An 11,905-nucleotide genomic window follows, 5' to 3' on the forward strand; every position below is an offset into this window, starting at 1 on the left:
AAACAGTTCTTTATGTGGCTTCACATACGGTTTCAAAGAACAGCCAACACACTTTTTTACTTTCAGTCTCGCAATCACGTGTATGTACGCATGCACGCACACACACACACACACACACACACACACACACACACACACACACACACACACACACACACACACACACACACACACACACACACACACACACACACACACACACACACACACACACACACACAAACCTGCAGCATATCCAACCTTCCACAACAAGTAGGCCAACAAAAGTGGGCTGGACAAGACTGAGGAAAAGTGTTGAAGGGGCAAAGAGAACTGCGCGCATCTTTTTGTCACAAAAATATAAATAGTAAAAAGGCTGACAGCAAGGTTTCTGACACAGGACGGCTGTAACACAGCCATTGCTTACGGCTGACAGAGGAAAAAGCATGGCTACTTCATTAAGTGCAAAGGAAAGGAAGCGAGGACAAAGCAAACAAAGCAGAGTTGGGTGAAAAAGGAAAGGGGTGAGTGAGTGTTGAGGGGGGGGGGGGGGGGGTCTCTCTTCCCTTCCATCTCCCTCTTTGTAGAGGGCAGCATCTCTAGGTAAGCCTCCCTTCACTTGGGCCTCATATTGCTGAGGCTGCTTGGTTCCCACAGTGCGTCTCGGCCTGGATCTGGCCTTGCTCCCTGCTCCGGCGGCCCTGCGTCTCAGACCCCCAGGCCCCGGAGCAGAGGTTACACCAACACAGCCAGCCACAGCAGCATGTCAGCCCCGCACCAACCGTTGCCTTGGTGCCGCTGCATTAGCGGAGAGCTCCTGACTCTGTTCGAGGAAAGTGATTTGCCATGACGTCTGTGGCTCTTTCCTTCCCTTCTCTTTTCCCCGCTTGTTGCCGCTCGCTCGCTCGCTCACTAAGCAATTTCTCTCTCTCTCTCTCTCTCTCTCTCTCTCTCTCTCTCTCTCTCTCTCTCTCTCTCTCTCTCTCTCTCTCTCTCTCTCTCTCTCTCTCTCTCTCTCTCTCTCTCTCTCTCTCTCTCTCTCTCTCTCTCTCTCTCTCTCTCTCTCTCTCTCTCTCTCTCTCTCTCTCTCTCTCTCTCATTTTTCCCTTCTTTGTCATTCTCTCCACCACATCCTCAAATCTTCCCTCCCCTCATTCCACCATTCTTTCACTCTTTTTTTTCATGGAGTAACGACTGATGCCTGAAACACAGTGCCATGATTAGGCTGACATTGATGAAAGACAAAGAGGCTTGTCGGCAACATCTGTGTTGAATAAATATTGACCTGACAAATTGTGCAGTTTTTTTTTTTCTAGTCATTGTTCAGTACATTGTTCATCTCTCTCTCTCTGCCTTCCTCTCTCTCTTCATTTTTCTCAACATTGTTCCCTGTCTTCAGGAACATGTTGAGAAAAATGAGACGCAGAGAGAGGAAGGCAGAGAGAGAGAGATCAGACCCACAAATGCTACTTGCAGATGTGTAATGCCTACAGAGCAACACACAGGCAACATGTAACTGTAGAGCTGTTTGCCTTGTATTGATAAACAGGAACTGAGAGACAAGCATCGGCCTATCAAGTGGCAACCAGCCACGGCGTTACTATTGGTGACCAACAAACAGGTGCATGCCATTACGGACTGACACTCTTACAGCAGCATTCCACGCTACAAGGAAGTGTGTAATCGATGTTGTGGAAAATAAAGTGAGAAAAAAGTAGTTCTAATTGCAAAATGTAAATATTGGGTTTTCCCACAAGTGGGGGCAGACCACCCAGGATGCAAAATAGTCACCCACCCCCTTTCTCTTTTTGCCTTGTCGACAGCCCAGGAGATGTCTTTTTGTGTGAGTGAAACATCACCAACCACAATCAACACTCGCACAGAAACCATGATGTGTCTTTGCATGCAAATACTTTTGGCAACTCCGGGCTGGCATTTGTCTTTTTGGTAGAGTGAGGCGATGAAACGGCGGAGGAGAGGGCTGAATGAATCAGAAATTGAGTGTGTAACATCATGTCTTTCTGGTTCCCGTGGGGCCGGGGTTTGGACTCGGGCTGCCCTTGTATGGTCTGAATAATTTCTCACAAGACAAGAGAGCAGGAGGGCGGCCGGCTCGGCAGGACAGTACTGTAGCCGCAGTGTCTTTGACAGAGAGACTACTGAGAGGGCTCCATGTGTGTGTTACAGACCGGTGTCAAATACTTGTCTGGATAGTGACAAATACCTCCTGATAGTCTCACTACAATTAACTACAGGACTGCCCATGAAACATAACTGTTCACACTGTTGATGCCGTTTGAAGATAAAAGACAACTGTGTGTTTTTTCTCCAGGGCCACATTAACAATAGCAATCTGTCAATGAAACTTTATTTTATTCCTGTTGATGTTTTCTTTTTTCTAAGCAAGTCTGTGTGCAAATTAGTAGCCTGGCATATATTGACACAACAGATAAAGTAATTGAGTGTTTGTTTGTTTTTTGCATTGTAAAATTAACCATTGAATCAACAGAAGGCTCCTGTTTGAATGAAATTGAGGGCTGCTGATGGATTTTCTCTCTAAAATTAGGCTACTTTACACTTCAACACTTTGCATTTAATTTTATTTTACTTTATAAAGCTTTTAATTCGTTTTTACATTCATTCTGTTTGCATTTATTTAGTCAATTGACATAAAGTTTGTTGGTAATTTTATGTACTGCAGTAAGTGTCATCATTACCAATTTACCAAATTGATCTAATGATTTTATTAATTAGGCTCCACTGAGTTCCACTCTACACCCAGCAGTCTGACAAAGATATTACATTTCCAGTCATCCAGCCACTGCATGGCAGCTGTAACATAAAGCTATTTTGACGTGAAAACTTACCTTGAGTGGTTTTACTTCCTGAAGCTGGCTGTTGGACAAAGGCGACCAGGCATAAACCTACAAATCCCAGGCTTGCGCGTATCATAACGTGCATATACATGTTAACTTTCACTGCAGTTTCAAGATCTACAATGCAACGGAGAGCGCACGAGCACACATAAAGGTGTAGGGTATAAGGGTCTCAGAAAAATCTTGTTATTCCCTCAGATCACCCGCTGATAGGATACTGTGCGGTCCTTTTCCCCCCTTGTACGCCTGCTTATTTTAGTTTCAAGTGATCGGGATTGAGGATAGCCCGACAACGCGCAGCAGAGGAAGGCTCTTCTGTAATCATGTTTCGACCCAGACCAATGTCAATTTAAGAAAGGGAGAGGGAGAGAGAGAGGGAGAGAGAGAAAGAGAGAGAGAGAGATGGAGTGGAGCGGCAGGGCTGGAAGGGGGAGGAGAGAAGAGGGATCCGCGCTGCGCTCCGGAGTCTGCTCCTGCTCTTCCCTCTCTTTCTCTGCCTACTTGAGAGTATTTCTGTTTTTTTACACTCAGGTGCTGGTTGGGCTGTAGGTGGACCGGGGTTACCGCGGACCAGGGGTCGGACTCTGGGACCATGTGCAGGCAGTGGCCCGGTGCCACCTGCGCACAAAGTGGCCCGTACCTTTGTAAAGGGACGCGGATGAAGACCTACTGATAAAGAACACTGATGTAAAAAGTTATAGCTACTAGACTGCATTTTGTGGGTTTTTTTCAAGCAAGCAGTAAGCCTAGAGTGAGATTTTGGTGGAGGCTCATCCAGTCGCACCCACGACCCAATGAACGCCCATTTTACTGCTTTCAATGTGGGGATGGCCTGATACAATCTGGATAACAGAAAATGTTAAAAATTACCTAATTCAAATGACCACAACCTCATTATCATATGGACAATTATTTCATTGGCATTCTGGTGATTATTTGTGAGAATTAACTGAGGAAAAATATTAGTGAAATCATCTTCACTTTACTTTTCACTTTAAGCAACCTGAAAACATATTATTATAGAGTTGGGATTTTGTGGCTGCAAGAACTACTGTATGCAGTTTAGGTTGAACAAGAGACTGCTGTATTTATTTATATACTTAGATTAAAGATGAGAAGCTTTTTTACTGATGCCAAATAAATGCTCACTGAACTGAGTTTAGGGCTCAATTAAAGACTTAAGCAACAAATTGCAAAATTGATTTCAAAATGGAAAATGTAGCCCTACAGTTTTGATTTTTCACCTCGACTAATTTCCCTGCATCTCTTTCTGAGGATCCCAAGGCCAACTGGAGGCCCTAAGCAATTTCATATGCCTTTTATAGTTGGGACTGGCCATGCATGAAGAATAAACTAAAATCCAGGTTAAGGTGTACTTGCTTACAAGAAATGTGCACATTTAACAGAAACCATGTCAAAAACTAAGTTATTATTTTGCTTGAACAAACCATGCTGGCCATACAAAAATGCAACTGACTGCATCATTTCAGAGAAAAGATGGATCAAAGCCACAGGTTTAACAACTAACAATCAATAATTGCTTCAAGGACTTGATGCTGTCTGTGTAACTGTCAGTTTGTATAAGAACATACTAGAAATAAAAACCTGAGGACAAATTACATTTTCTGACATCTGGTTGCACAACCATGCCATAATCATCACCACATAATCAGCTCTTCAGTATTGAGCGTTGAGCTATCGCCTGCAGGAGATTCATTTCAGTTACCACATCTCCCTCACTCATTTTGCTCCTGGCTCTGAATAACTCAAACCATGTCTGGTGTCAAAAAACAGTAATATGCAGATTTACCACATTAGAAACGCCCTGAACCAGAAGCATTTGAGAAGTATGCGTGCACGCACTGTATAAACCTCTCAAGTCCATTTGTTTCAGGACCCAAACAGGCAGAGCGCAAGCATGAAACTGGATCCAGCGTGTCTGTTTTGTCACCATGCAGCCGCAGCACATCGTGTGTGTTGCAGTTGAAGAAGGGCAAAGACGGTTTGCTTTTCACACCCCACCATCAGCCATTATGGTAAATCACTGATCATGGGGTCCTGTATGCACACCATTACCCCTAAGATCTCAAAGGGAATGAGGCCTGAAAACTTACATGAATCAAAACAGACCGTTCTCACATTACTGGATACTCAACCCACTGAGCTACTGTGCTGCATTTCACTGGCAGTGACACATGAAACATTTGTTTTCAGGATGTGTCTTGACGAGGAAAGCATCTGTATCTCCACACCTGCTACCTCCTCGTGCATTATCAGCTAAATTAATCAGCTGTGTTGATGTGTTTATGTTTGCATTTCTACTTACGGGCAGATTCTACACTATAATTATCTTGCCTGCTCCCCCGTGTTATTTTTGCTCAATCAAATATAATTAGGGTCTGGCATTAAGGCTGATTGGAGATAACAACTCTACTTTCTGCAAAGACGATGCTGAGAATTTGAAATACGTGCAATCTGAGAACAACCGATTATGTTCTGGCTGATGCAAAGTAAAGAGGACAAGGGATTATTTTTCATTATCTGCTATTTCATCTGCTATTTTGCATTATCTGCAACAAAAGTAATCAAAAGCAGTTTACCTTAGATTCTAAGTAAGTTTTTTTTTATAGACAAGGTAGTATGGTTTTTGATTCTATCCCAAGGTTTGGCCTCCATGAATAAGAGATACAGTACAATGGAATAACCTTTAGCGAGGTCCTTCTCGCATCCACAGAAGAAAAACATGTAAATCCACAGTGCAAAGTCAAGCAGTTCAGTGTAATTAAAATAACATCCGTCAGGGATATGGAAATATCCCATGTCCCTATATCCAAATCTCTGGGTAATTGTGAGCACTTGTATAACCAAATGAGCTCAGAGTCACTGGGGGAGTTTGAGAAAGTCAGAACACGATTGCAGCAGAGCCTGAGTACAAGTCATGCCGAAGGATCACTACACTTTTCATGGCAACACTTCATTAAAGACTGAGGGCTGTGCATGGGCATCGCACTATGCACTAAACCAAGCTATTTTTACATCAACCGACACACGAGGGAAGCCCAGGCAATGTTTAATTTATGATCCTCGTCATGAAAAGGACTTCAGTTACAGACTGGTTAAGGAGGAGTGGGAGAGAGTGTGGAAGGTGTCGAGAGAGCAGCGTGCGTGGATCCTACATAGATAATAAGTCAAATGGAATTGCATCATACTGTTTCTCAGAGAGACTCAGACAGTCTTAAAGCAACATGTTCATGAGACTGGCTGCAGAGCAGTCGACCGCAACCTGCCTCGACTTGTTTTGCATCACGTTTTGGATGTTGAGTATACGCCAATGACTTCTTTTTGCATTTTATTGAATGTGAAGGCAGTATCACTTTGAATATAATTTCTCTTCCAGGAGTTGAGGCATGGCATAATGCGGTGACATTTTACATTCATAGAAATACCACATGTAACAACTGCTGCTATGTGCCACAAATGCCACACTGTTGCTCCATCCCCAAGAACAATTGTTTGGAAAATCCAAATTTTCCGCTCTTCTCAGCCATCAGAAAGCAACCAGTTTTCTGAGAGAAAGGAGTTTTGCTGCAATCTACTTTTTCATTTCTACTTCACAATATTGGAGAGAGGGTATGCTATAGCAGCTGCTGCTGTACTAATGCAAGATAGATGTGAGATGGATGTATGATGGGGGATTTCTATGATAGCCACCACTGTACTTTACAGCATGCTAATGAGCTGAGGAGTTGGGAGTCCCACAGAGAGCCTAATGTTCTCTTCCAGATGGTCATATACAGGGACACATCACCTCAACTCCTCATTTACTTTCTTCTAGTTTGACATCTTATACTCCCCCATTGTCTCAACTTTGAAAGATTTATGTGTCAAAACTTCAAGCCTCGGAGCTTATAACTTCCTTTCCTCTTTCTTCTCTTCCCTTTCCTCTCTGCAGGGGCATCATATGCTACGTTACCAACACCACCACAGGCCCAGCAGGATCTCTCGGTACTCACCATGCCAGCACCGCAGGGGATCGGAGTGGCTTGTTGAGTTCCACAGTTTAGTACAGGCATCCCAGCGAACACTGTGGGCTTGCCCCAGGAATGCCACCTGACCACAGCCTCAGGCACTGGCACTAACAGGGAGCAAGAGACAGAGAGAGAGAGAGCGAGAGAGAGGGTGTGAAAATGGTGAAAGAGGAATACAGCAAGCAAGTGGAGAGAGGGACTTATCTTAGCTGTCACACACAGCTTCCCTCACTAGCTGAAGGTCTTACTCTTACTTGTCAAGCACTCAAAAAAATCCACACCTCTAATAGAGACGTTTAGTATGCCACAGCATCACGGAGGAAAATGGCTCCAGTGGCACAAGGGGCATTTGACTTCTGCTGGATTTGTAACATCACACCTTTGCAAATGTCAGATGAGTTGAAACCTTCCAATGAGTGTTATCGCTACAGTGTAGCCTCAGGCTCTGGGTTATGAGGGCTTGTTTTCCTCTAAAGTGAGAGCCCTAGTCTTATTACCAGGGCCGTAATGCTGCAGCAGGGAGGTAGATGAGATATGGACAGGCTTGTTAGCGGTGTGAGTGAGTGTGCGGGTGCCAGAGGGGGGGGGGGGGGGGGGGGGTGCAGGCCTGTGTGCATATCTGGTGTGTGTGTGTGAGAGTGTGTGTGTGCACTTGTAATCAAGTGGAAGATGAGATGAGATAGTGAGGGAGACAAAATCTGAAAGCTTAGAAGTTACCTACCCGATGAGCCCGTATCGTTCTAAGTATCAAGTATTATCTATCATCATACAACAAAATTGAATTACCGTCTGTTTAAATGCGCACACCCCACGCATGCCAGCACACGCACCCTCACACACACACACACACACACACACACAAGAGAGATAATACCCGTATATTTTAAGTAGCCTCTTTTGATGACACAGAACTGGGCTGGGCATGCTTAAACCCCCAGCACACTCAGCAGTGGCTCTCTGCCACTTTGTCTCCACTAATCCTCTATGATCATCTCATATCTGGATGGAGGGAGGGGGCTTTTGGCAGCCTCTTTCAGACAGACAGTACGTATGTAGGTAAGTACAGAACAGGACCGGGATCGTGGGGAAGTCCCATGACCTCATTGTCTAGCCTGATGGTGCAGCAGTTACACCTAGTCCAACCCTCATGGGGCTCCTAACACTAGGGAGTGTCCTGAAGGAGTTTCATGGAGGTTCAGCGCTTGTCTGCATGCAGGAGAGGTGTAATAAGGTCACTAAAATTAGACTACACCTTGACGTTTTTAGGTATATTCACGCACCTTTTTCTACCTTATCAAATAATTCCAGTAACCTGTGAAATATCAAACTTCAGATAACATCGCGGGATCAGCCATGCTCAGCATACTAAGGTCAGCGCCACAGATGATTGTGGTGAAGGTTCATATGGACATTTTGATGAGCAAAAACCTTCCAGCACATCTGACACATTCACTTCCTACATGCTGTGCTAATACTCTGACCTGAATCATTTCCCCTGAAAGGAGCAAGACAAAGTGATTTTCTGGAGAGAGATAAAAAACTGCAGCTCTGGACCAAGCTGAGCTCTCAGGGTCGCTGTGGGTCAGGCCCGGTCTCACCTCTCAAGCTGTAAAACAAATTAGTTATCATTCCCCAGACCGGCCGACTGAAGGTCTGTAGAATTCAATTCAAAAAACCTGAACACAACAGGTTGTGTTCCCCTCGCCAAAGCCAGTTTTGAAAAAGGTTCTAGGGTTCAACATCAAATTGCTCAGTTGAACAAAATTCTCTCATTAGTGAGATACAAATTCCTAAAATCTTTCTGAATGACTGAGCTATGAAAAGACTACTAAATATGAGGCATAAAAAATTGAAATTACATTTAGGGTTCTTTTTTCAGTATTATGGCCAGGAAAAGAACTGTTAAAGCATATTTATTTCCCTTTGGTGAAATTAAAGGGAAGGCTGATGTTAACTAGGAGCGCTTTAGCCTCTGAGAAATATGAGACTGACTTTTTTTTACCCTTCCTCATCTTTTGCATGATGGCGAATGGATGATAATGCAACTTCTTTGTTATTTTTTGTTAGTGCTGTCAACAGTAGAGCCCCAATAAATCTACAGCATATACAGCCTAATCCTGTTTCGTGTTCTTGGAAAACAATTCATCTGCTATTATGATGGTTCATGATTTATGGAAGAGGGTGCTGGTGAGACCTTATCAAATTCACAGCTGATCCCGTTTCATAGATCATTGCTCATCAGGAAAATATTATGTCAACAAAAGACAGCTGTGAGTTTCCACAGTAGGTAACTTGTGATAGTTGGCGCACAGTAAAATTTATCATGCACTATTTTCCATACTATTTTTGGACCCAAGTGAGTTGTGATCTGCAGAGGAAGTAGAAATGTGTCAATTCATCAGCTTTCTCTGTGCAAGAGATTGAGTGTGTTTGGAATACATTCATCAACACAGGGTGTGGGAAATATGCTTAGTAGGCACATTATTAAATATTGTTTATCATATGAGCCTCATCCACAATGGGGAAATCTAGTTACACATTATTAGTGGTTTCACTGGTATGCACAGACACCCCATCCAGCATGAATCTGGACTGCCCTCTAGTGGTCAAGAAGATTCTGTAGAAAGCTAAATAGGGATTTAGTCAAGGCAAGTCAAGTTTATTTATAGAGCACATTTCATATACAAGGCAAGACAATGTGCTTTCCATTTAAAATAAAACATAAATACAAAGATATGCACATTTACAAAAATACATACAAAACACATACACACAGAGAACAGTGACAATACAAGACCTAATCCTATAGGCTATAGTGAAAATAAATGTTTTCAGTTTACCTTTAAAAGAAGTTAACGTTAGGGCACATATCAGGACCTCAGGCAGGACATTCTACTTTCTGGGTGCATATGGCAACTAAAGGCAGCTTTTCCCTGCTTTTGAGCTTACCAGGATAATAGATAAAAGATCCCTGTCTGACGACCTGAGGGCTCGTTTTGGTTCATAAGTGACAAGCATGTCTCTGATATAAATTGGTGTAAGGCCATTGAGCGCTTTATATACAAGTAATAACACTTTAAAGTCTATTCTAAAAGTCAGTGGGAGCCAGTGGAGAGATATGAGAACTGGAGTGATTTCATGAGTTTTCTTTGTCCTAGTTAAAATTTGTGCAGCAGCATTTTGAACTAGCTGCAGTCTCCCTACGGTCTTCTTAGGGAGACCAGTGAGGAGACCATGGCAGTAATCTAGTCTGCTGGTAATGAAGGCATGCACTAGTTTCTCAGAGTCTTTAATAACTTTAATAACATTAATAACTTTTAGTGCAGAGCAGTTTCTGTAGTAGGATGGGATCTAAAACCAGACTGGAAACCAGACTGGCTGTTTGTACACATTTTTTTCAAGGATTTGAATTGAAGCAATGTCAGGTTAGATATGGGCCTGTAGTTACTGATAATTGATGCATCCAGATTGTTTTTCTTCACCAGAAGGCTTAATGACAGCAGTTTTTAAAAAACTTGGAAAACGTGGAAATTTACAGGGATAAAGGATGTCACTTCACACCAAAACCATCAACATATTTTTGAAAATCATTGACAAGCAGTAACACTTATATATAAGGCTCTACTTAATACACCTACTATGTCATAAACCTGCACCCTCTTTGCTACTTGATAATTAGTATGATAAGGCCGAAGAGAAGTCATAAAAAATACAACACTAGCCTGTTTCTACCTCATCCGAGTCTCAGGCTGACTTCTGTGTAACTTCTTGGTTCTGTCAGTGCAAGACTGCAGGGAAGGTATGGTATGCAGATTGGTATGGTATGGTATGCATAGCAGCAGTGCTATGATGCTTGCAAGGATATCAGTGAAAGTGACAGCAGCTGTCACTGTGTCCTTGTCAGTCAGGTCTGCTGGCAGCGGGACAACAGACGGGGAAGGTGGAGAGGAAGATAGCTAGCATACCGACATGCCACAGAGGAGCACAAAGCACTCCTTCTTCCCCGTGTTGGTTTGACAGCATGTAGCTGCTTCCCCTTCTCTTGGCTTTTCTGTGCATCAGGATATTCACTATGAGCTGAGCTGACATCAGAACAGAGTAATAATAGTCGAATACCTTTAAGGCTCTTGAATAGAACATGAGGAGTGTCTAGTTTATCCTTTATTGCAAGTGATGTGCATGTGTTTTGTCTTTTACAGTTGTCCGACAAGATTAATCAAATGTACCTTATGTAACTAAAATATTCAAAACAATATTCAAATCTATTTTTTGCTTGGATCTGGTTAAAATTTTCTTCCATGACAGACTGATCTGGTTAAACTCCTGGTGCTTTGTCTACTGTATTGCATGAAGTAAAATTGTCTAAAAGACATTGTGGATATATAATGCAAATAGATAGATAATGGATGAAGATGTACAGTATGTTGTGAGAACAGGAATAAGCATGGGTGTGATGAACACAAGGGATAAAAAAATAAATCTGATGGTGTTTGAAAAGGTAGGTCTTTGGGCAGGGCTCATGGAGGCAGAGACAGACAACACTGGTACATGAAGTGGTATTTGGCACCGACTCAGTCATTCCTGAGAGAGCACACATCCCAGTGCCACCACACCCCATTGTGTCGGAGACCTAATTCCACAACACAAGTATTTAAAATAGGATAGGATAATCGTTATCAGATCAGACAGCTCTGAAGCGTATCTGTATGCTTGTAAATTTTGCATATGGCAGCAGGTTTGTCTATTTTACCAGCCACTTTGGCAGGTAGCCAACCGTAACTAGGAAGTCCTATCCTATTCTAAAAACTGAGAAACAGTGAACGTGGCTGGTGAATTTTGATATATACCAACCACTGCAGCCAGTGGTAAAAACTCTTGCCCTTGTTCTGTATGAATGTCTTATATACCAACAGCATAGCACAGGAATACGCTGTTTATAAATACATATACAGAGAAATGTCTTGTAAATTAAGATCCATTTCCACGGACGTGATGAAAATGTCCTGCACACCACGACTGTCA

The 11,905-nt window shown here is 42.9% G+C and overlaps 1 protein-coding gene across 2 annotated transcripts in view; it reads right to left on the reverse strand.

The window, feature by feature from the left end:
- The window catches only part of scube3 (signal peptide, CUB domain, EGF-like 3), a 64,330-nt gene extending 61,164 nt beyond the window's left edge, over positions 1–3,166 (reverse strand). For both annotated transcript variants that reach the window (XM_071894542.2, XM_071894541.2), the window contains exon 1: positions 2,847–3,166. In XM_071894542.2, coding sequence (XP_071750643.1) covers positions 2,847–2,946 — 100 coding nt within the window. In that variant the 5' untranslated portion in view covers positions 2,947–3,166. The remainder of the gene's footprint in view (positions 1–2,846) is intronic.
- Between the last annotated feature and the right edge of the window lie 8,739 nt (positions 3,167–11,905).

The sequence above is a fragment of the Centroberyx gerrardi genome, chromosome 14 (genome assembly GCF_048128805.1).
Source record: "Centroberyx gerrardi isolate f3 chromosome 14, fCenGer3.hap1.cur.20231027, whole genome shotgun sequence".
NCBI classification, from domain to species: domain Eukaryota; kingdom Metazoa; phylum Chordata; class Actinopteri; order Beryciformes; family Berycidae; genus Centroberyx; species Centroberyx gerrardi.